The 26,047-nt window shown below is 35.2% G+C and overlaps 1 protein-coding gene across 1 annotated transcript; it reads right to left on the bottom strand.

Annotated features, from left to right (window-relative positions):
* Nucleotides 1-10,995: 10,995 nt before the first annotated feature.
* FGB (fibrinogen beta chain) lies at nt 10,996-19,816 on the bottom strand. The gene is made up of 9 exons (XM_079154854.1): nt 19,781-19,816; nt 18,789-18,938; nt 15,867-16,058; nt 15,230-15,413; nt 13,910-14,137; nt 13,233-13,346; nt 12,749-12,874; nt 12,246-12,531; nt 10,996-11,644 (listed from the first exon to the last, which is right to left on the bottom strand). The coding sequence occupies exons 1-9, from the start codon at nt 19,808-19,810 to the stop codon at nt 11,413-11,415; spliced, it is 1,542 nt and encodes a 513-aa protein (XP_079010980.1). The 5' UTR covers nt 19,811-19,816; the 3' UTR covers nt 10,996-11,412.
* Nucleotides 19,817-26,047: the final 6,231 nt, after the last annotated feature.

The raw sequence follows: 26,047 nt of genomic DNA, 5'->3' as shown, positions 1-26,047 counted from the left end.
AAAGGGTCTGAAAACTTCTGTTCCACACCACCCAGGCTTAGGCCCATTGCAAACTAGTTATTTTCATCCAGTTGGTTTAAATGTTTTGAACCAACATTTTCAGTTAAAACTCACTGAATCAGTCCCAGAGGCTGCGACAGGAGGATTGCGAGTTCAAAGCCAGCCTCAGCAAAAGTGAGGCGCTAAGAAACTCAGTGAGACACTGTCTCTAAATAAAATACAAAATAGGGCTGGGGATGTGGCTCAGTAGTCGAGTGCCCCTGAGTTCAATCCCTGGTACCAAAAAAAAAAAAAAAACTAACTGAATTGAGTAGTGCTTTACCTTTATAGAGGAATTCACAGTTTTCAAAGTATGTTTGTCTCTTCTGTTAGCAAGAAAGTCCAGAAAAGCATTCTTTCCTAATAGAAATGGAAATGTATTCTTTAAGTCTACCATTAAAACCAGAATGCACACTCAAAATGTTTTTTCAGACTCTAACCAATTTCTTTCAAGAACACATGGAAAACATTTAAAATATTTACAAATATTTCAAAAAGGAAATTTACAAATTCATAAATGATCCCCCAGTATTGATTTGATTTCATTTTTCTACCAAATACTAAATCATTACTTTGAAAGTACCTCACTAAATATGATCTATACCATTTTCCCAAATTTAACATATCTACATTGGTCAATATTTTTTTTTCTTTTTTATTGGTTCTTTTTAGTTATACATAACATTAGGATTCATTTTGACCTAATTATAAAAGCATGGAATATGATTTGCTCTAATTCAGTCCCCAGTATTTCCCCTGTCCCTCTCCTCCTCTGTCTCTCATTCCCTTCCCTCTACTGTACAGATCTTTCTATTTATTTACATAAATATGTATATTAGTGTCTTGTGGATATACATGATGGTGAGATTCACAGTGAGATATTCATTTATGTACCTAGAAAAGTTAGATCAGATTCATTCATTCCCCTGTTCTTCCCTTATTCCACCCCTCCTCACTCCCCCTCAATCCCCTTCATCTAGTTCACTGGTAGAATTCTGCCCTCCCCACTTTCCTTTCTCTCTCTCTCTCTCTCTCTCTCTCTCTCTCTCTCTCCACAACCATCTCCTTATTTTGGACTAGCTTCTAAATATCTGAGGAAAACAACTCATACATTGGTCAGTATTTTATCTGATCCAAATTGCATCTTTAATCTTGGTGGTCTTGGCTCCTGCCCCTTTTAATTTGTGTTCTTTTCTAGTAAGAGCTATTTGCCATTGACCCTCAGATAGGTATTAAAATATCCCAAACAATTCAGTACATCACTCTTACTTGCCTAGATTCTATCCCAATGTAATTTTATCCTTCCTCCTGGGAAGGGGCCTGGGAAGTTGAGAGGAAATGGACAAGAGCATTTGCAAATGAATTACATATGAAGCCCCAGTATTTTTGCACTTCCTTAGTGTATTTGAAACCCTTGATACAAATAAATGATACGCCCCTAAATCTTTGGATAGTTGGATAAGAACCTCTTCAGAATTAAGAGACACTCCATTTCTTTCAGATATCAAAACTCTGCCCTCGCCCACTTACATCCCGTATACACCTTCACTGACTTTGAGTTGAGACTAGAAAATATTTTGATTTTCAGAACGAGGCAGTCTGTAGGGACAGAGAATGAATGCAATTATGAATGGAAAGGCTATTTATTTGAAGATTTTGAATTTATCATCAGAGAATTAAGAATACTTTCTATTCAATGAACAATAGTCAATTTTAGCAGACTCCTGGCGATTGCAGACAGAGTTTGAGAAAAGACACGACACATCTCTTTTTCCCGTTTGACCTTCTCTTTATCCTATAGCTTTCTCTCCCTTCCCCTGAAATTAGTCACTAATTCATCTTCTCTTCCTTTCATTCCTTGGGAAATACCCTCGACTTGCTTCCATGTGCTTACCAGTCTCCTGGAATTGCTCTCCTTCAGTCAACAGTGACTATGTGACTTGGTAAAGTCCTGCATTTCCCTTTATGGCCTCCTTTCAAGGTACTGCTGTCACCCCATCTTGGATCTGTCTTTTCTCTGGGTTTCTGGTAGACCACTCCTTCCTGTCTTGCATTTTTTTTTTTTTTTTTCAGCTGGCGATTTCTTCCAGATGGCTCCTTAAATGCAAGGTTTTGTCATTACAATAACATTAGTGCTCATCTATTAGTCAGGATTAGGTTTGGCACCTGTGGCTTGGACAAGGAAGAAGTCTGTTTCTTGTTCACAGAGAAAAGTCTGCAGGAATGTATCCCCATAGTCTTCAAGAAGTCAAAATCCTAACAGAGGCTTGCGGGTCACCTCATGGTCTAAACCTTGTGTTCTGTGGTAACCTGGAAGTAAGGTGGAATGGAAAGGGAATCTCTTCTCTCATTTACGAGCTTTCTCAATTGTTCCATAGAGCCCCTCCACTGATACCTTACAGTCATAGATGATTAGGTAGATCGGATAGGAAAAGCTGAGATTCGTCTGCTTTTAGCTTGGGCATAAGACAGTCCTAATTAAAAGTAGGATTCTGTTAATAAGGAAGAGAGGGAAGATTGACATTGAAGTCCAGTTACTACTCTTGACCAAACCCTGTTTTCTCTCTCTACAGTGAGTACTTTTGCTCTTCATTTTGTGTGACTACCACCTAAAGCTTCATCTACATCAGTAGTCTTAAGCAGGAAAGTCAGTGAGGTTAGGTTAAAATTTCTTAGCTTTGCATATGAACTCTTGTTACAAATTGGTCCATTTTCCACCTCTATAGTCATTCACTCTGCACTTCAATTACATTGCATTTTTCACTGGTACTGGAATAAGGTCTTTTAATGATCCTGTGCCTTCTCGCAGCTCTGCTCTCTGCTTCTGAGAGCCTTTCTCTAATGCCCACCACAGAATGAACTTGCATGTCCCCTGTTCTATGGTGTCTTGGAAAAAAATAACAGTCTATCCCTCACTCTAATATGCTTATGTTACTGTGATACTAGATTGTGCGTTCCTTTAAGGACAGGGCTTGCTTATGGAATGTACTCTGTCTACATAAGTCTATCTCACCCATCCTAGATTTTAAATATTTCTTTAAATATTTTCATGTTTTCTTTAATATCTACATACCTAATTATTCTAGAATTTGTCTTATTATATTATGAAGAAAGCCATCTTTTTTTTCTTTTGCAGGATATCCAGGTATAGTGGGATCACTTCTTAAATAAATCATTCTCTGTCCATAGAATTTATGTGCTGATTTATTGTACAAATTTTCTTTCAATTTCTACATAGAGTCCTTTGTTTAGCCTCCTATTCAATCCATCTTGCATGTGTGTGTATGTGTGTGTGTGTGTGTGTGTGTGTGTGTGTGTGTGTTGTGCTGGGGATTGGACCTGGGGCCTTGGTAGGCAAGAGCTCTACCTGAGCTACATTCACAGTGTTATTCCTTGTTAACGTTTAAAATACAGTTTTTGGATGAAATTCTCTCCCTTCCCCCCCCTTTTTTTTAGTCTAGAAAAATTATATCTTTAATTTTTACTTTTTTTTTTTTTGCTTCTAAGGGTTACCTGAAAAACTCTTTCTTAATGTACAATTAGTTACTTTAAAGGGGTTGTCTTAAATAAGTTGTCTTAAATAATCAATTTCCAAGCAATTTATAAATTATATCAGTTTAAGGAACTACTTAATTCTATTTTAGAATATTTAAAATTTATTTGCGGACAAGTGCAGATTAATTTTTGTTAATCCTTAATGGGTAAGAAAAGAATGTATATTCATAGGCTATAACATGTAATATTTACCAAGCTTGTTGATGATATTATTTAAATGTCCCATTTAAATTATTTTTTTCTATTCTATACAATTGATTTATAGTCTGAATTACAGATGCATCCACATATCTATATATTTATATGTGTTTTTTTTTTTTTCACTTTCTCCAACAATGTAATTAACTTAAATGCTAGGAACAAACAATAATTTAAAATACATTATGTCGGCATTTGTTTTACAGTTTATATATTATTAACTTATATTATTATATTATAATATAATTACATTCTTATTGCTGTAAATTATGTTCTATATTATATACTATATTTTTTCCATTTTTTATTAAAAATCATAAATTTACATAGGGCAATGTTGTTTGAGTCATTCTGTTATTTTCTCCCTTCCCCCCACCCCTCCCACCCCTCTTTTCCCTCTATACAGTCCTTCCTTCCTCCATCCTTACCACCCTCCTTATCCCTAACCCTAAACATAACCCTAACCCTAACGCTAACCCCTCCTACCCCCCCATTATATGTCCTCATCTGCTTATCAGCGAGATCATTCGTCCTTTAGTTTTTTGAGATTGGCTTATCTCACTTAGCATGATATCCTCCAATTTCATCCATTTGCCTGCAAATGCCATAATTTTATCATTCTTCATGGCGGAGTAATATTCCATTGTATATATATGCCACAGTTTCTTTATCCATTCATTAACTGAAGGGCATCTAGGTTGGTTCCACAATCTGGCTATGGTGAATTGAGTAGCTATGAACATTGATGAGGCTGTATCTCTGTAGTATGCTGATTTTAAGTCCTTTGGGTATAGGCCAAGGAGTGGGATAGCTGGGTCAAATGGTGGTTCCATTCCAAGCTTTCCAAGGAATCTCCATACTGCTTTCCAGAGTGGCTGCACTAATTTGCAGCCCCACCAGCAATGTGTGAGTGTACCCTTTTCCCCATATCCTCGCCAACACCTATTGTTGCTTGTGTTCTTGATAATTGCCATTCTAATTGGTGTGAGATGAAATCTTAGGGTGGTTTTGATTTGCATTTCTCTTATTACTAGAGATGTTGAACATTTTTTCATATATCTGTTGATTGCTTGTACATCTTCTTCTGTGAAGTGTATTTATATGTGTTTTAAAATGTGTGTCTCTGTGCATATGATGAGATCTCACTGTTTTTGTGTTTGTGTGTGATCTCTGTGTTCTAGGAATTTTGGATAGTTGGTTCCTTCATGGTCTAGTCATGAAAGGTTATGCTTCCTAGAACTCCTCCATGGATTATACTTCTTACAATTACATAATGTACCTCTTTTTCCTGTCCCTTCTTCTTGAATTGAATTCTAACTTTTCAAATATTAATATTGTCATCACTTTTTTTCCTTGCATTTGCCTACACATTTTGACATGTTATTTTATTTTCAAACATTCTGCATCACTTTGTTCATAGGATTTTCTTAAAAATAATAGGTAAATTTCAAAGCAGGATTTTATTTAACACTTACTTTTCATCTTACTGGTGTTTCCCCTTTCCTTAACTCTTGCATGTTCCTTTATTTCCAATTCCTTTTTCATTTTATTTAAAAAACTTTCTTACAAGTTATAGATGCAGACCCAATTTTACATTTACTTTTTAAATATTGTTTCCTTTTCCCTTAATTTCTTCTCTCTCATTCATGATGGTCTCTGTCCCATAATCAAATTCTATTTAGGTTTTCTATTTTAAAATAGCCCTTGAATGAATGAATGAATGAATGAATGAATGAATGAATGAATGAATGAACAAACTAACTAACAAAATGGATATGAACTGAAACATTTTGTCAGGAAAGTATATGATTTTACATATTTCTTCCATGGAGAAAGAAACTGAATTAGGGTTTCTGATCCTGAGTCAGGAATATAAAAAACATCCAGCCATATTTCAAGTTTTGCATAGGTGAATCGATGATCATTTTTTAGCCAGAGGCTATCCTTGATGTTCTTCTTCAGTATGCTATGGTACATGAGGGAAATCTCTTGGTAAATTACTCTTTTCTCAGGTGCAGTAACTGTATTTTATATCTATTATTTAACACAAGTCTGTCACATAATAATGACCCAATAAATTTTTATAAATAAAGGAATCTAAGAACTTTTAAGGTCTTCTACTTCAAACTTTTACTCAATACAAAAATCCCTTCCATATCTAGTTATATAGATAAGTTAATTAATATGTCATATTTGATTTTTATTCAAGAAACCAATTACATTTTAATTCCTTTATTATGTTTACATATATATTTCTGGAAACTCTTTAGTATAATGAATGTGAGGAAATAAATTTCCCCCAAATAGTATAAGAATACTTTTAATTAATAATTAAGAATTACTAGAGTTCTTTTGACAAAGTTGAGAACATTTTATTAATTGATTGTTCAGGTGAGAAAATAATTTAGGGAGGTTAAATACTGTGATGATAAGGGGCACACCTGGGAGTGAAGCTCACCACATTGTTTTTACAAGTTCTAACCGCCTAAGTTCCACCATTTATTATTCATTCTGGGACAATGATACCGTAACTCATAGATTAATATCAGACTATTGTATATGGCATTTGCTTTAAATTATTTTCCCAGTGCTGTTACTGATCTGATTATACTGATCCATCATAGGTTCCCCAAGGAAACAAAATATATTTCCCAGTTAGCTGATGCTAGAGGAGCAACAGAAGAATCTGAATAGAAGAGCTGTTCTAATCTCAAATCAGGTCTACAAAAATCTGAAAGGAAATGATACATCATTAATATAGGTACATGCAGAATTCAAAATTATAAATCAAGTCTTTTTTGTACTCAAGAAAAATAATGCAACTTCTACTATTTACTAAGAACGTTTGAGATTAGCAACATTTAGATTTTGGTAACCATGAACATAACACAAATTCCTTGTAGGTAGTGAGCTTAGCATATAAACCATTTTGGGGATATATACTATTTTATTATTTATACATTTATTTATTTTTGCATCCTTTGATTCATTTGATGTTTGTTTTTAATAGAGACCCAATGTCATTGATTTAAATGTCATTCATGGAGAAAATTCCAATTAATTGAGGATAAGTTCAGCAAGGACCTTAAACATCACAGAGGGCAGTGGTATCATGAGGGATTTGAATCTGGGGGGAGGACAAAAATTAATTCTTGAACAAAAGCTGGACATTATGTCTTCTGTTTCCACATGGTAAAAGTGCAATCAAAAGCACAGAGGAGAGAAATCTTAGAGAACCTGTCAAGTTTGAGCTGAGAAAAGCTAAGTTATTTAGCAGTGGTTTCCCCATTCATCATCTCATTTCTGAAGGTGGGTATGTGGTGATTGCAACAGAGTGAAATATTTGCTAAACTCACCTTTGACTCAATCCCTAATAGGTCTATGACCTCAAGGTTGCACACCCACATAACCTGTTGCAAAACTGCCTTCAAGTATCTCTTTTTGAGAGATAAAGCAAATGCAGCAAACAATTGGTGACTCTGGGTGAAGGACAGAGAGGTACTCATTAAACTTACAATTTTCTTCTAGGTCTGAAACTTTTCAAAGTAAAATGTTAGAAGGAGAAATAAACATAATTGAGTCAAAAATTCCAAACAAAAAATGTTATCTTTTGATCACATCTTGGTTGGGAGAAGGAGGTAAAGGAAGTGTTCAGTGGCTAATGCGATAATCAAATTTCAGCACAAAGGATGGGTACACTTCAAAACAATTTAAAGTCCAACCAAGAGAATCTCCTAAGACTGTGATGCAATGTGGTAGAGATGGTGGGTTTAGCCTTTGGGACATATTAAACTCAAGTCAGATCTTTAACTTAGGTCGTGGTCTCCTACAAGATTATGGAAATTTCAAGGAAAATTTGCTCTAAATATACATCATGGTTGCCATTAGAATGAAAGAAAAATTTTAGGTAATAGAGATAAAAGGAGTCCAGATAAACACAAAAACAAACTGCATCAGTAATTCCAAAATCCAGCCAGTGATCAGAAACTCTTGGGGACATTTATTGAAAAAACAAATTGACTCACTCCACATGCAGACTTTGATGTAATAAACCTAGGTTAGTACCAGGAAATCTGGATTTTAAAAGAGTCTGCAGATTTTGATGGTCAGGATCCAGGATATTAAGTGTGTAATGATTAAACAGAAATATTGACTGAGCTACTGCAGTTGTTGATATGTCACATCACCCAAAATTTTGTCCCAAGTGGGGAAACTGTGATCATCTTAAACTCCAGTCCCTTAGTTACATTGATTAGTTGTTTCCATTGCTTCCTAAATGCAAAGTAAGTAAAAGTTTATGTCCCAAATATATATATTATTTATAGTTTGTTGCATAATTTCAGCCCTAATTGTATAGTACAAAGTATTATTTTTCTCATGCCACAGTATAGCATTAACCAATTAACTTTCTACTAATTATTATTTTATGTTCATAAAGTCATAGTTTAATAGACTTTTTCAATGCTGTTTTTAACTTTTTTAGTTGTGGATGGACATAATGCCTTTATTTAATTTATTTATTTTTATGAGATGCTGAGAATCAAACACAGTGCCTCACACATGCTAGGCGAGTGTTCTACCAATGAACCACAACCCCTGCTCCGTTTTTAATTCTGACTATAGGAAACTATTATTTTATTATATTCAGAATTGTAATGCCCAAATGGGCAAAATCGTTTCTTACCAAATGAAGCTTTAAGAGACCTTGCTTCTTTCTAAATAGACTTAGACATTATATATATCCCAGGAGTGATCTGTTTCTGTTATTTGTATGTAGGCTAAGAATTGACCATTGGATTGTCTGCTTTAGTGGTTTTGAATCTATGCCTTTTCTTTAAGCTCTAGGGATACACTGGGTCTTCTGTGAGTGCATAAGGGATTAAGCAAAGGTCTGAGGATTGACCTTCCCAGCCCCCTTCAACCAGTGGACTTGCTACTCTCAGTTTTGACTCCAAAGTTCTACTTTCAAGTATTTTGCCTATTGAGTTTCTTTGGATACCCTTACTGGACAATGAGTTCTATATAAAAACAGGAATATTCGAAACTCTGATAAGCATTGGGTTTATGAATTTATGAAAATCAAATCCTAATAAGAGCTCATTATTAGTGCAGAAAAAAAGGTGTATCAAAAAAACAGATCAATTACTCAGGTTAGTCTTTTTAAATTTCCCAGGAGTTTCAGAGAGTTTTCTCTGGGTGCTGATAATTAAAGGGAAACTTGAAATGAATAGTAATTTTCCAGATGATGTTGAGGGGAATAAGCTGTTGACCATGAGAACATCATATAATAAGGTCTGACCATTGTGGATAATGCTATAAAGAATGCAGAAGTATAGATATCTTTTCAAGATCCTGATTTCAGTTCTTTTGGATATATAACCATGGGTGGGATTTGTTGGATCTATGGTAAGCCTATTTTGAAATATTTCTGAAGAGATTGCATATTGTTTTCCCCAGTAGCTGCACCAACAGTGCACAAGGATACAAGTGGTATTTAATAATCAAAGTAATGGAAGCAGAAAACAGCATGGTGGTGGCCAGGGTTAAGGGGAAGGAGAAAAGGGAACTTTTTAAGGAGTATAAAGTTAGAGTTATGGATAAGTTCTAGAGATCTTCTGTACAATGTAGTGCCTACATATAATAGTTACACTATTGTGCACTACAAATTTTGATAAGAGAGTTGATCTCATATCAAATGTTCTTACCACAACTTAACAAAACAAAACAAAGGAACGCCAGAAAAGTTTTGGAGGTGATAGATTGGATACCAGCATAATGGCACTACACATTTTAAAGCTTATTGAATATGATATGTTAAAGATGTGCAAGTTTGGGGGTTTGTTTTTGTTTCAGGGGGTGCTAGGCATTGAACTGTTTTTGTTTGTTTGTATGTCTATTATACCTGAATAAAGCCAATGGAAACATTTCAAAGGACCTGATCTGTCCTGGTATGGTGAGAAATCCACTATGACAAAAATGTAGGTGGGCAGGAGAGGGTACTGGGACCAAGTAGTAAGCCATTTTCAGCTCTAACTAAAGAATTTGAATTTAGAGAATTTTGACATAGATAGCAAGGAACTGACATTAAGCAGGAAAATAACTTGGTCAGTTTCTATTTTTAGGATGATATATCAGATGACAGAGTGATAGATGGAGCACAAGCTACAGGTGACAAAACTCTTGGTAGGGTAACCAGGTCAAAGTTGAAGTCAGAATTGATAAGGAATTAAGAGAATAACAGCATTCAGAAAAAAAAAAAAAATAGTGACCTTTTCTTAGAAAAACAAACAGGATGAGTGTTATGGTTTAGATGTGAGGTGTCCCCAAAAAACTCACATGTGAAACAATGCAGGAGGATTTAGAGGTGAAATGATTGGGTTATGAGAGCCTTAACCTAGTCAGTGTGTTAATCCCCCGATAGGGTGGTAACTGTAGATGGGTAGGGTGCAGCTGAAGGAGCTTGTTATTGAGGGTGTGCCTTTGGGGTACATATTTTGTCTCTGGCGAGTGGAGTCTCTCCCTCTGTGCTTCCTGGTGCCATGCTCACATCTGCTTTCCTCTGCTACACCCTTCCACCTGATGTTCTGCCTCACCTGGAACCCCAAAGAATGGAATTGGCCATCTATGGACAAGACCACTGAAACCATGAGACCCAAAAGAAACTTTTCCTCCTCTAAAACAGTTCTAGTCAGATCTTTAAGTCACAATAGTGAAAAAAACTGATTAAAACAATGAGCTTTGGGGCATTAAGGTCCATCAGAATAAATGACAATGATGAGAAAGGACTGAGGAACCTAGGGTGAACAAGGGTAGCTGGGGTGCAGTGAGAAAGTGTTGAAACAATACACCCACTTCATGAGGAGAAGTATAAAGAACACTTCTACTTTAGTTCTATTCTGACTACGTGAAAAAGAAAAACCTAGTTGAGAGTAACAGTAGACCTCATTCCCCTGCACACTATGCATACTCTTATTTCACTGTTTCCCTTTTAAAAAACATGCTTGGTGAAGACTTGCTCCTGATTCTCCCCTGGAAGCTCTCATCCTAATGTACAGTCCGGTTTTTCCATGGTACAGAGTAAGATTTTGACTTCAGTTTTCAACGCCAGTTCATCAGATACTTGAAGCGCTGGATGATTCTCTCTCCTACAAGTTCAAAGTCTATCTCATTGGCAGTGCGGATATCAAAATAAGGAAACATTGATTTATTGCAACAGACACTGGTTTAATGAATAATTCTGAAAGTTTTCTGTGACAGATGTTACATAAATAAATAGGGTTTTAAAAGTGGAAATTTTAAAGAAGTTTTTAGTTTGCCTCGCCATTTTTCTATAAGGATAGATGATCCCTTTTCCTAATTTGAAACTTTTCACAATCATTTAGAACCCACTGACTCCATCTACCATTATCCTTTTAGTTACTTTGTGGTAAGCAAGGTAAGTGAAGAATATGAAAGAAAATTTCATGCTACTTTGAATATCATTTATCCTATACCTTTTTCAAAAAGACACACAATCATTTTGAGAGTTTCAGAGGGATATAATGTATGAAATAAAATTCCAATAACATAATGTAAAAAATGTTGTCACATACAGAAGAATAAAAATCTACATCTAGGAGACTATTGCTGTGGGAAGAAAGGCCTGATCTTCATAGATATCTTCCTCATTGAATACCATGACCCCTTCCAATTCATCCATACTACACCATCATCTGTGCCATGTTTGGCCATGTCCCAGCTGTACTGTCCACCCCAGTAGTATCTGCCATTTGGATTGGCTGCATGACATCTGTTATACCACCATCCACCACCATCTTCTTTAGAACACTGTTTTCTTGGATCATCAGTTGTCCTGAAAGGAAATGTGTTTCAGATTATTAGAAACAGAACTACAGTTGTCAAGATAATTCTTTGCAGAGTACCATCAGGAAAGTGCTGTACTGAGGTACTTCCCTTGGGTTCTATATGTAAATTCCCACAAGTACACCAAAGGCTTCCTTGTCCCATAGCAAGAAAGGGAGACAGCTGGGCCTATGTGCCCAACTCATGTAGTGACTACATTGGATACTTCATACTGAAATGATAACTTTCAGCTGCATTAGTATTTAAGGACTCTGGAAACCCAAATGAAGATCTTCAAATAAACATTAGAGCATAGATATGTAGGTATTCATCTGAATGTTCATAGCTTAGAACATGAGTGTGCTCTAATTCCAGTTCTATCTCTCAGTGTGACTTTGGGTTAATTATTTAATTTCCCTAAATTTCATTTGTAAAGTGAGAATAATATACTTTATAACTGAAATGCTTTAGAGTGAAAAATACAGTGGGTGACAGAGAGAGAATAAGTGCCCAAGTAATGGTAGTTGCTAATAACATTAGCTGTTATAAATGATGCTGAGTAATAATATCAGTAGGGACTTTTAAATTAGGAGTGAAGAATGAGCACATACCAGCCATCATTGTCTCTGTCATAAGTGCTGAAGAACATGCCGTTGTGGATGGTCATGGTTCTGTTCTCTCCTACCAGTTGAGAAGCTCCATCCATGAGAGCATTGCCGGCTGTTCCTTTGTAGTTACCCACTGAGATTCTGTATTTGTTGGCCTCATTCTGTACCGTGAAGAGTCCATAATGTGCCTTCACCTTATCTCCTTTCCAGTCCTCCATTTCAATCAAAAGTTCTGTGGCTCCCATCTCGGTAAGTTCGTTGATCTTGTCATTTCCAAGCCAATACTCGCCTCAAGGAAAAGCAGAATAAAACCTCACTCACAATCAAACCTTTGGAAACATACAAAAACCCTGCTTTTATTTCCTATCTTTAGCTTTCACATCTTTCTAATTAAACTCCTTTTAACCGCCTAAAAGCTAAAAACAGACTCCAATCAATGCTCTTACAATGGAAAAAAAAATCCCATGTGAAATAGAATGATTTTATTTTCTAGCCCTAGTTTTTACCTGGTAGGCCACAGTATTTTTTTCCATCAGCATTTGTTGCAATATTTCCAAATCCTTTTTTATAGGGATCCCATTTTCTGCCGAAATCAACGCTACCATCTTGACGGTTCTGAATTACTGTCCACCCTATGGTTGATAGAAACAAAAAATTGCATAAATTAATCAATAGCAAGTGATATCACTCTGAAAGGAATGTCTGAATCCATTATCCATTCAATTTACCTTATGCCCACTTAAATGTGGTTCTCCAAAATGGATAGAATCAGAAAATAAATATGAGAGGAAACTCTTAAACTCATTGGAAATGAAAAATGTTTGATCTTACCCCAACTCCTAAGTTATAGATATTTTGAAACTTTTAAAATATCAGATTGAATTTCAAATCAAATTGCTCTTTGCCAGCTATGTTAGGGCAAGGTCCTATTTCCTGTCTGGTATTTGAAACAGTTACAAGGTGATCTGTCAACCACTATCCAATACTTACCTCCATTTTCTGTTGTCATGTCACAGTACACTCTATATGGTTTGCTGGACTTCTCGGGTTTAATGAGATACATTTCAGATGTTTCACCTCCTTTCCTGATGATCTCTTCGCATTCTGTAAACATAAGATAACATCTTATGTTTGGGATCTATATCATCACTTGGTCAGTTCTTTAACATAAATGATTATATAGGTTATGGGAGACTGTTTTATTATACACATTTGAGAATTGTTTTAATATTATAAAACATTGGGTCTTTCTCTGACTAAAAACCAAACTTAGTTTTGAAGAATTCTATCTGCCAAGTAAATGAAAAAGTCCCCGCCCACCACTTGTGCCCAGGAATATCCACAAATGGACTGAACAAGTAGAATGGGGAAACTCCTATTTCTTTCCATGGCCTTGTCATCTGTTCCCACAAGCACATACATACACTGTACATCAGATACCCCTGAAACTACCGCCATCATCATATTCCATTCTGCTTATAAGAAACTGGCAAAATCACCAGGCCGAAGCATACTACAACATGCTAATGACATCTTCATTACGTGCTACAGTGACATTAGGCTCCACTGAGGAAAATGCATTGTATTTATTTTTTTTTAGTTCTCTTATTTTTAGAGAATGTGAGTTCTTCTGGAACCTAATAAAAGTATGTTTACTAACTACTTACCTTTGCCAGACACCACCGGGATATTGCAGCTGACGGTGCACGGGGCTTGGCAGTATTCCATCTGTGCTGAGACATCAGACTCTAATTTTTGTATTTTGCTTCTCAGGTTTTCCAGGATTGAGCGGAGCACACGAAGTTTAGTTGGGATGTTATCATTCACGGTCTCATCTATATATAATTGCTGGTTTTCCAGTGCTGAGGAGTACTCATTAATGACATTTTCATTATCTAGAAAAATGAAATTGTGTAGGAATGGTTAGCATTTGCCTCATTAAAAAATAAGTTTAGGGTTTGGGGTTGTGGCTCAGTGATAGAGCGCTTGCCTAGCATCCATGAGGCCCTGGGTTCGATCCTCAGCACCACATAAATAAAAAATAAAGGTATTGTGTCCACCTATAACCAACAAAGAAATTTTTAAAAAAGTGCATTCAACTATAAAATTATGATTTTAGTTTTCTGAGAATAATTAAGAGACACTGAGCTACGGTCAAGTAATCATAATATATAGTTGTACTTAGGGGAAATTGTTTTGTCATGGCATATACGAATTAACGTAGAGCCAGAGAACTTCAGCATTATCACCACCATGCAAGTAATTTACCATAGATATAACCTACAGATTATATCCAAAATGGACATGAATATGTTGCTTATTTCTTTCATGAGGAAAAGAGAAAAAAGCAGTATTTGGGTCTTCCATTTCAGAAGTTCAACATTGTATGGAGTGAATGCATTTGATTTCTGTATGCACCTCACATAAGTACTACAGATAATCAAAAGTTAAAAGAGAGATGCTATGATTCCTTCAACTCATTTGAACTTAGGTATGCTACTCACTAAGAAGCCAGGTTCATACTCTAGTTGATCCCTAGACTCTAAGCCAATAGCCCTGAGTATGCAGATCTCAAGATTCACAGTTGAGGTGTCCCTATGCATGTGACAATGAAATATATCATGGATTTCTCTTTCACATTCAAAACCTCAAATGTTCAATCTATATGTGCTAAATTTTCACTTTGTAAATCTTATCTTCTGAGTCACCAACCAAATTTCTTAGAGACAAACAATGAGGAACTGCAGTGAAATTTTTCATAGATCATTCTTGTTGATGTCACGCTGGGAATAAAACTTTCATCATGCTTATCTGGCAAATCACAGGTGCAGATGTCTAAGCCAGGATCTTCAGGTAATAAGGTGCATACTGAAAGCAGTATTGATGCTATTTAGACCAATCTAGAAATGTTACTCTCATAATCATGCATTCTCATAGCTAACTGATTTTATAACTGAGAATAAAAAGGAAAACACAGGGATATCCACCTTTTGCTTGTGCCTGCCTCTTTTTCCACATGTCTTTTAGCAGAGTTGTGTACTGATATGTGGTAGAGGAGGTCTGGGAAACAGACTCCACATTGTTGTTTAACTCTGCAATGCTGTTTTTGATGGGTCTTTCCTGGTTTAGCAGAGTATCTTGCAACTGACATCCTGTAGGGCATAACACCCCCTACAAACAAAGAGAGCAGGCATTAGAGGAAGGATTTGGATTATGGATATTTGTTAAAACAGTACATATAACATTTCAATTATCTCATTAGTCAATGTAACACTGTATGATTTGACTTGCCTTATGGAAGACCAGAAACGTCAGAATTAGCATCATTATATATCTCATGAAAATTAAAAATAATCCTTACCACAGGAAAAAAATGTAATGAAGCTATAAAAATAGTAGGCAAAATTTAAAGTAAAGACAACACCCACATATTCTAACTTGTTATCCTAGGCCCAGACCAAAGTACACAATAAAGTAAGACTACACCAAAGACCAAACTAGGTTTATGTTTTGAATCTTATTTCCAAAATAAACAAAATAGCAAGATGGTAATGTGGGTCAATGAAAACCTAGATTTTCTCTGCGTGAGAGACCTACTACTGCAAGAAATGTCAGTGCACCTACCAGGTCTGGGTCAGCATGAAGACAGCCTCCAGCATCCGGGGCTCTTCTTTCCACTTTTTTCTGACTGGCAACTACTTTGGCTGGACGAGCCCTATAGCCACCTCCACTGATGGGAGGTGGGGCTGGTCTCAGGCTGGGAGCTTCTTCCCTCCTCCGGTCAACAGGTCGATGACCACGAACATCCATTACAGTCTACAGGAAGGCAGACAGCAACAGGACAGAATGTTATAGAAGATTTGAGATGAAACTCTTCCAACACACTCATTTTATAATTGAGATTGTCACAAGCCTGAAGACTTGCTTAAGGTCCATCCGATGGCTAGTTTGTGGCAGCAAATCAGGAGGTTACTTAGGGATCTTCAGTAAAGAATGAAAAAACAACAGCATATAAAATTATCATACCCAAGAGAGTTTTTAAAGAGAGCCTCTAAGATAAAACTGCATGAGATTATGAATAGACTTAACCTCAGGTTCTTGAAACCCAATCATTGGAACACACAAAAATGTCAGGAATCTATACAGTCAAGAAGAATGAATACTCTTAAACCACTTGGATTATAAGTATTCCTGCAATTATTATTCATTTCCTCACTTTCAAATATTACAAATTTGGTCATCAGTCTAATTCCTAAATAAGCATATGTAATAGACAATAAAGATTTATTTAAAGTGAAAATATTTAAATTGGATTTGTAATAAGACAATCTTTGACCCTAACAGATTGCAAGAGAAATAAGGTATTCTGGGGTCAGACTGCCTGGGTTCCAATTGTGATGCTACATTTACTGAGACCTTGGGCAAGTTACTTTATCTGTGTTTCAGTTTCCTCATCTGTAAAATAAGGATAGCCATAGTTTATCTCTGTCTCATAAGGTTTTTGTAAGGATTAAAGACATATGTGACATGCTGAGAGCATACTAGGCCCATTGTAAGTGCTCATTATTATTTTTGTTGGAATCATATATAAGAGATATTATAATTTAAGTGGCTCCTTCACTGCTAATTCCACTTTCACTTTTATTTCCTATTAACAAAATTTGTTAAAACATAATTTTGAGGCCTGGAGCTGTAGCTCAGTGGTAGAGTGCTTGCCTCAAGCATATGGGGCACTGGGTATGATCCTTAGCACCACATTAAAAAAAAAAAAAAATCAATAAACAAAGAGAGTCTGTCCATCTACAACTTAAAAAAATTTTTAAAAACATAATTTTGAAATTTCCTATATGATTTCTTTATGAAACACCAAGATTTTTTCATATTTAAAACAATTCCCAAGGTTGATATGTTGCAATAAAAATTATGTAGTAACAAAAAAAAATTGCATTAAATGATCTTGAAGTGGAAAATATTCAGTGCAGTATAAAGACTTTGACTTGGATTAAAAATAGTATCATATATTCTTTGTTAGTAATATATTGATGGGGACTTAATTACTAATTAACAAATGACAAAATCTGGAGAAGGAGCTGAACTCTTTTGCAATTGTTTGAGTCTAAAAGTCACCAAATGCTGTACTTAGAATTTTATTGTCATTTATCTTCAAATAATTATATTATTTAACATTTTGGGCTAGGATTAAGACTTAGGATGATTGGTTCCAGATTTCCCTGCTCAATCACATATATCCTTAATGCAAGAAGATTTGGAGGAAATATCAAAGGCAAGGTCCCAAGGAAAGCTTGTCTGCTCCAACACAAATTTAATTCACCTGTTTATTATAAATAAAATTATAGAGAAGACTTTTCTTTTTGTTTGAGAGTGCTAATAGAGAAGCCACTTTACTAGAGAAAAGCATGAAAAAAATGTAAACAATATTTAACAGATATAGATCTATGAAGGCCACTTATCAAAATAATTAGAATTATAAAATCTGATTTGGATTGTAAACTATTAAACTATTTCTATGAAGATTAGTTACTGAGTAAGAATGTGAAAGTACCTTGCAAAGTGCTTTACAAAATTTGATCTTACAACTTCTTTACATTTTTCTTACCAAATGTGATTAACCAGTTACCTTTTAATTTGTACATTGTGACAATTAGGACATTTAAGTTCTCTCCAAATTCGATAAAAGATCCAAATAAATCACTAAGTATTATTATATATTCTTATTTCTAGTGTGATGATACTTTATTATGCACAAGAAATTTGATCATGCTACATTTGATATTAAAATTAAAAATTTTAAATATTCCTTTTTCTAAATGCATTTCTACATTTTTTTTCATTTCTACATTTTTGATAACATCAACCAATAGCAGTAAGTTGGCAAAGATAACACTAGAGGAAAAAAATTGTTCTACAAAAGAAAAAGTTAGACTGAGTTATTATTATTATTAATAGTTATTAATTAATAATAGACTGCCTCTGATTTAAATTTTCTCATCTTAAAAAATTTTATTTTCTATTACTACACTTGATCCATTCTGCTTTTAAACTTAGATTACAAATCATATTCATAATTAGTCAGTAACCTCAGGAGCTATATACTGCCCTCCTCACCAAAAAGCCACCTATCTACCACAGATTTTTCTTTTAAAACTTTGTTCTTTTGCTCTTTTAACCTTTAAAATTTTTAGATTCTACACTTATAATTGTAATAATGTATTGCTAGAATTAAATGAAAATCATAGCATTCAGCATAACAACAAGTGAAAAAAGACATCTTATGTTAGCCAAGACATCTTCATCCTTGGAAAATAAAAGTAATAAACCAAAAAAAAAAAAATCAAATTATTTTGCTTTCACATATGAAACATCATGATGTAGCTTTCAAGTAAAATATATCCTAGAGATTAACAATTCAATTTCAAACTATATGCAACATTAATTTCATTTAAGTAACTATTCATATGAGTATGATTATATTAAATTTCATATTAATAATATTAGACATAGTAGAATAACGTAAAAAAAAATCACCTCATCATCGTAGTCAAATTGGGATTTAACTGAGAAAACACACAAGAGTAGCAATAATAGATGTTTCATGGTTTCAAATTTTTGGAAGTTCCAAGAAATCTTCTTCTGTCTGTAGACCTGGGAGATCTTCAACCTATATATACCTGGGTCCTGTTAGGCATGAGTTCAGAAATGGTTACCTGCCCTTAGTTAATATTTAATTTTTTGGTTCCCTTGTTGGCTGAACCATTTTATCACTTAAGCAACGTCTTCCCAGCAAGACTTATTTACTGTCATTCAGCTCTTCTTCGCTGTTGGTTTAATTTAGAAACACTAACTCTTCAACTCATTTAAACAGGCAAAATGATGGGAATTTAGGACATTCCTGGAAGAGACGTGTATCACATTTCTCATAAATTTTAATATGGATGCTACATAAGTTCACAAAAAAAATGTGCAGGAAAAAAATTAAATTAAATGAATCACAAAGTTTGACCCACTCAGAAAGCAGTCACTAAAATTGGGAATTCACTAAAGGTACACCATACATACTTAGGTTTTGAGGCAATCATGTAATTTGATTTTAAAAGAGGCCATTAAAACCAAGACTAATGGTATGCCATCATGTGTTTATCCTTTTTTTAGACATTAATCATAACTTAAAAATAACAATTCATGTCTTTGATAGACAAATATCAGAAAGAAAATGTCCCGAATTTTTTTATTTTTAAGAAATTTTTAATTTTTTCTAATTAGTTATTCATGAGAGTATAGAATGCATTTATGCATTTTGATAAATCATACATAAATGGAGTATAATTTCTCATTTTTCTGATTGTACATATTATAGGATCACATCTATCATGCAGTAATAATGAGGTAATAATGTCTGTTTCACTCTACCCTGATTAGTTTTTATACTTTGTCTTTTATTAATGTAAATTAAAACTTACAACAAACTCTAATCATTACCAAAATAACTAGTAGTTTATAGATTCTTAAATCAAAATTACCATTATAGTAATTGGATACATAATTAACATTCCATATAATCCATAATGCCTTCCATGTTTTGTTTGGAATCATATTGTTTATAAAAACAATGTCACTGTAACATTGAGAAGCCTTCTTAACAGTAATGGATTTGTACTTCTTTTTCAGTTTGTTCCCACACTTAATTTTTCTTCATCATTTCTCATAAGTCACCAGATCCATCTTTCTTATCTGTTCATTTGTTTATTGCAATCAAGACTAAGAACTCCTACAAGAATCAAAAGGAGATCACATCAGGTGCACTGTTTAAAAGTAGTTCCTGTTTTATTTTCTTTTGTTTGTATGGAAAGCAAAATATTCTCATTAAATTTGAAAAATGTTTTTAATAGAAAGATAATAAGTTGTCTGAGTTTGGATTTGGGGAATTTTAAACGATGCTTTGAAACACAATCTTGATAATAGTGTGAGACACTGAATTTCTTTTTTATTTTGGTAGTACAGATTACATTCCCAAATTCTTTTAACTCAGATTTATAGAAACAAAGTATTGAGTTTAAAGAAATACACTAGATTGCATTTTTCCAAATTTGTGACCCTTTTATTAGTAGTGAGTAAATATTTTACTTTACAATTATATTCTTTTTAAAAATTTTTAGATGTTGATAGACCTCTATTTTATTCATTTATTTTTATGTGGTGCTGAGAATGGAACCTAGTTCCTCACACATGCTAGGGAAGCACTCTACCACTGAGCCACAACCCCAGCCCTACAATTACGTCCTTTAGTTTTAAGGATACACAATCTGACAGAAAAATCAACTGTGTCAATTAATTAAAATAAGGCACCAGAATATTTTCCTTCAAAACATAACTGAGGACTGGGGATATAGCTCAGTTGGTCGAGTGTTTGCCTTGCAAGTACAAGGCTCTGGGTTCAATCCCCAGTACTGCAAATAAATAAATAAAAATAACTGAGAAAAATCTATTTTAAAAATCTGGACAGACTTTGTTTTACTAATGTACAGGTTCTTGCTGACTTTAAAAGAACTATTTGTTAAGAGAATTCAAACAACTTTTGAGGTGATGTATTATTACATTTCCAGTCACTGACATTTTACTAACTAGCAAAAGTTGATAAATATTAAGTTCCAGAAGTTAGTACTTTTTGTTAGTATCTTCTAGCATATAGTAGACTCTTGTTCAAAGTTACAGTGAAAGCTCCTTACCACTTCTCTCTGCTCCAAGCCAGCCTTCTTACTACCAGCAGGTGGGAAAATGCAAGAAAACTAAAGGCATGGAGTAAGAGCAGAGAGACTTAACCTTCCTTTTATGAGCAGTACCTGAGAACTTCCTAAGTGACAGGTGGTCTGGGAGGGTCTGGGAATATGCTGTTGAGCAAGACATAGTAGACATTCCATAAATAAAGACAGAATGAGTGAGTGAACTGGTCTTCATTGATTCATGCCTCAGATGCCAACTACAATATTCATTTATCTCATTTAATTATTGAAACTACTGAGTTCTACAGATGATGAAACTGAGGTACAGAGTGGTTACAGTAAACTAAGAGCAGACAGAAAGTGGTGGTATCAGGACTTGACCCACTTCTGTCTAACCCAACCTCCATGTCTTATGCCTATTATACCAATATTGCCCAAGAGAATGTAAACATTATACAAAACTTACCTGTACTTTTTTTTATTTGTTGTTGTTGCTTGGGGTAACCCATCCTCTTAGGACTACAGTGTCTCAGACAGACACACTCCCTCTAAGCCCTTACTTTCACATATATTTTCACCCTAATCTATGGGTGTGGGGGTGAATATCCCTGTCTGTGTGAGAGACATAGGCAGTTACATTGGTGATGAGCTTCTTTAATTATAGTTCTTGTGAGAATTTTTCTGTGAAATCATACACATGTTACATTCACATAAAGTTAAATGTGCTAACACTCTAAATTGCCTAATATTACCAAGTAGATGAGGATGTTTTCAAAGAGAAGAAAGGTATTTGCAGAGATTCCACTCAATTCCACCTTTACATTTTTTAGAAAGTTGATGCCATTGGTGGAGGGTAAAGGGAGTACTGTTTGTTCAATTATGTTTTGAGGTCAATGTTGCAGTGTTCATCCTATTAGCTGATGTTGTTACCTAAGTCAAGGTCAGTAAATCAGTGACAGAGAAAACAGAGATAACCTGTCCTGCCGGCATCTCTCTGGCACGAAAGGCAAGGACCTGCAGGCGCTCACCCTCAATACACTTGCTGCTGCTACTTTTATGATTCATGTCAGGCTTAATTTACATAGAACAAAGTGATTTGTGCTTAGGAACTATTTACAGTGCATCTGCTTTGTGTCAGGTAGTGTACTAGGAGCTGGGACACTTTGGTGAACAAGATAGACAAGAGCTCTGGACTTGTGAAACTTTATGTCTAGTGGGACAGAGAAAATGGACACTACTTACAGTAACTTGTGCTGAGCCTGAGACCAGAAAGTAGGACTTTGGCAACAGTGACTTAAGAATCTAACATCCTTTGGGGAAAAGAACTTGAAAGGAAAAGGGACACTTTTGGATTAGAAACTCAGTTTGAATCATTGATGTTTTATTCATGTGCTTGGCACATAGGAGATATTTCATATATATCCTTTGAGCAACTTTATGAATATATAAATGAACAAATGAATAAAGTGCAATATTGATCTTCTTTATCTAAATAGGTATAGGTTTGGAGATTTTAAACTAAGTCATTCTTAGTCTTTAATCATATTATCCTTGTTACCCTGAGCTACAGTTTGAGAATCACTATTCAAAGGGAAATTAACAATTAAGAGTCGGAGGTCAGTTGGACTAGAGTTATTTTCTTAATTGGTCCTTTATAGTTATACATGATAGTAGAATCCTTTTTGATATAATTACACAAGTATGGAAGATATCTTATTCTAGTTAGGATCCCATTCTTGTGGATGTGGGATTCACTGTGATCTTTTCATATATGGACATAGGAAAATTATGTCAGATTCATTCCACTGTTTCCTTTTCCTGTCCCCCTTCTCTTCCCTCCATTCCCCATTGCCTAATCTACTGAACTTTTATTCTTTTGGTGCAAGCCTAAGACCAGTGTGGCAGCGACACCTGCAGTTAGCCATCCTCTATGGGAAAGCACATGACAGGGAAGAAAAGTGGAAGGGAGAATCTCCCTCTATTGACTTAGAAGATGTCAGCCTGATCCACAACATGGAAGGGATGATGGGATGTGTTCTTCGTTATCCCAGTGCAGATCACAAGAGCTAGAAAAAAGGCAAATTGCTCTTCTGGTTTTGTCACCTTGAGCCAAAAAACCACAAAGGGTGTAGTGACCACCTCCCTTCTCCCTAACACTCAACAGTGGGGTTCCAATGACCCTGCCAGTAATATGACACCCTGACCTCTGAATACAGGTGACCAAACTAGAGGTCAACACTTTTTATGCAAGTGAGCTCTATCAGATTCTCTGCCCTGATTTGGTATTTGCAAAGGAAGTTGCAGAAAACTGGGTGAAGTGTTTGAAGTCATACAGATTTCTAGAGAGAAAGCCTGTTAGCTGCAGTAGTATACTTAACCAACACCTGCAAACTTAACCATGCAATTCTTCTGTCAGATCTAAGAGCCCTTGATGGTCTTCCAATAGCACCTACCATCAACTTACCTTCTATGAGTTAGGCTGAGATAGTTTCTGGGATCCATACAAATCCAAAGGGAAAATTAAATTAGGTATTTAGGAATTGGACTAAATTGGTTGCCTTATTTTTAAGCAGAAAGAGCACATCAGAGAAAAAAAGCTGTATTTTCAAATAATGCAATACATCACTATTACTTTTACATATTAAGTATATGGTACCGATAATAAAACTCTGTGGAAACTTTGATTTTATTTTTGAGCACTTCAGTAACATTCATATCAAAGACTTTTCATCGTTTGATAACTATCTTTGAATTATATTAGCAATATATTCTATAAAATATGCCCAGGATTGATCAAAGTTTTAATATAGATCTTATAAAAAGTTACAGCTTAATGAGAAAACATTGAGCCCTAAAGATAAAAGTGGACAAGTGGTTATACAAAAAAGAAAGGAAATAAACACATATTTAGAAAAATACTATATCTACAACTCAGGAGGCTAAGGCAGGAGGATCACAACTTAGGGTCTGAGCAACTAAGTGAGGCCCTAAGCAACTTAGGGAGACCCTGTCTCAAAATAAACAATAAAAAGGTCTGGGGGTGTGGCTCAGTGTTAAAGCACCCCTGGGTTCAATCCCGAGTTCCCCACCCCTCACACACACAAAAAATTGAAGCTAGATATGAATCTAAGAAAGACAGAAAGGTTAGTTTCTAATAACATGGAAACTGTGTTAGGGAAGAGGAGAAAGGACATAGAAAAGTCTCCACCCTCTCTGCATCAGTAAGGGAGAAGGTACAAGGGTGACTGAGTAAGTCAAGCTGGGGAAAGAGGCTGAATGAAAGAGGCTGAATACTGTAGGGTACAGCACTTAAAATCCTCCTTCAATTCCCTGTGATTCTGTCATTTATTTATTTATTTATTTATTAGTTGTAGATGTCATTTATTTATTTCTTTATTTATTAGTTGTAGATGAACACAATACCTTTATTTTATTTATTTATTTTTATGTGGTGCTAAGGATTGAACCCAGTGCCTCACACTTGCCTACCACTGAGCTATGCCCCTCCCTGTGATTCCTTCAATATTTCAATGTATTTTACAAATTTTTTATGGACTGGCTTTCTTTTTGGGGGCATTTGTATGATTTTTTTTCTCCAAACTCTCCAAATTATTTGCATACTCTCCTGACATCACTCCCCAAATCCATATGTACACACGTGCGCACACACACACATCATGCCATGTTTTTCAGCGCTCTGGGAATAGGTACACTCTGGAGAATATCTCTGCCCGGGAAATAAGCTGGGTAAAGAGTCCCATCTTTGTTTTCTTGTATTGTTGAGAACCTTCTCAAGAGTTTCTCTCTACAAGTTTTACAGTCTCATGCTTAAAGAAGAGTTCGTGACTCAGATCTCTGTAATTCTACAACATTTGCATCTATCATTACCCTTAGCCTCACCCTCTTTATAAATTGCTCAGTTCTCTGGTCAATAGACGGTTCCCAGAGATAGTAGTAGGCTTTTTTTTCATTTTTTAAATTTTCTTTTTTTTATTGTAAACAAATGGGGTAAAACTTGTTTCTCTGTACATGAAGTAGAGGCATATAACATTTGTGTAATCATACATTTACATAGGGTAATGATGTTTGATTCATTCTGTTATTTTTTTCCTTCCCCCTACCCCTCCCACCCCTCTTTTCCCTCTATACAGTCCCTCCTTCCTCCATTCTTGCCTCCCTCCCACCTCCCATTATGTATCATCATCCGCTTATCAGCGAGATCATTCATCCTTTGGTTTTTTGAGATTGGTTTATCTCACTTAGCATGATATTCTCCAATTTCATCCATTTGCCTGCAAATGCCATAATTTTATTATTCTTTATGGCTGAGTAATATTTCATTGTATATATATACCACTGTTTCTTTATCCATTCATCAACTGAAGAGTATCTATATTGGTTCCAGAATCTGGCTATAGTGAATTGAGCAGCTATGAACATTGATGTAGCTGCATCTCTGTAGTATGCTGATTTTAAGTCCTTTGGGTATAGGCTGAGGAGTGGGATAGCTGGGTCAAATGGTGGTTCCATTCCAAGTTTTCTAAGGAATCTCCACACTGCTTTCCAGAGTGGCTGTACTAATTTGCAACCCCACCAGCAATGTATGAGTGTACCTTTTTCCCCACATCCTTGCCAACACCTATTGTTGCTTGTATTCTTGATAATCGCCATTCTAATTGGGGTGAGATGGAATCTTAGGGTAGTTTTGATTTGCATTTCTTTTATTACTAGAGATGCTGAACATGTTTTCATATATCTGTTGATTGCTTGTACATCTTCTTCTGTGAAGTGTCTGTTCATTTTCTTAGCCCTTTTGTTGATTGGGTTATTTGTATTCTTGGTGTAGAGTTTCTTGAGTTCTTTATATATTCTGGAAATGAGTGCTCTATTTGAAGTATGAGTGGCAAATATTTTCTCCCACTCTGTAGGTTCTCTCTTCACATTGCTGATAGTTTCCTTTGCTGACAGAAAGTTTTTTAGTTTGAATCTATCCCAGTTATTGATTCTTGCTTTTATTTCTTATGCTATGGGAGTCCTGTTAAGGAAGTTTAATCCTAAGCCAACATG

Source organism: Sciurus vulgaris (genome assembly GCF_902686455.1).
Source record: "Sciurus vulgaris genome assembly, chromosome: 9".
Taxonomy (NCBI): Eukaryota; Metazoa; Chordata; class Mammalia; order Rodentia; family Sciuridae; genus Sciurus; species Sciurus vulgaris.
The sequence above is the reverse complement of the archived record's forward strand: the minus strand, read 5'-3'. Positions and strand labels throughout refer to the sequence as shown.

Excerpts from the sequence above, each read along its gene's own strand:
- FGB (XM_079154854.1), bottom strand. The coding sequence starts at position 19,810 with ATGTTAATTATGTATCCAATTACTATAATG. Across the intron at positions 18,939-19,780 it reads TGTATCCAATTACTATAATG|GACCCAGGTATATATAGGTT; the intron begins GTAATTTTGATT and ends CATGCCTAACAG. Across the intron at positions 12,532-12,748 it reads AAAATACTGTGGCCTACCAG|GCGAGTATTGGCTTGGAAAT; the intron begins GTAAAAACTAGG and ends CTTTTCCTTGAG.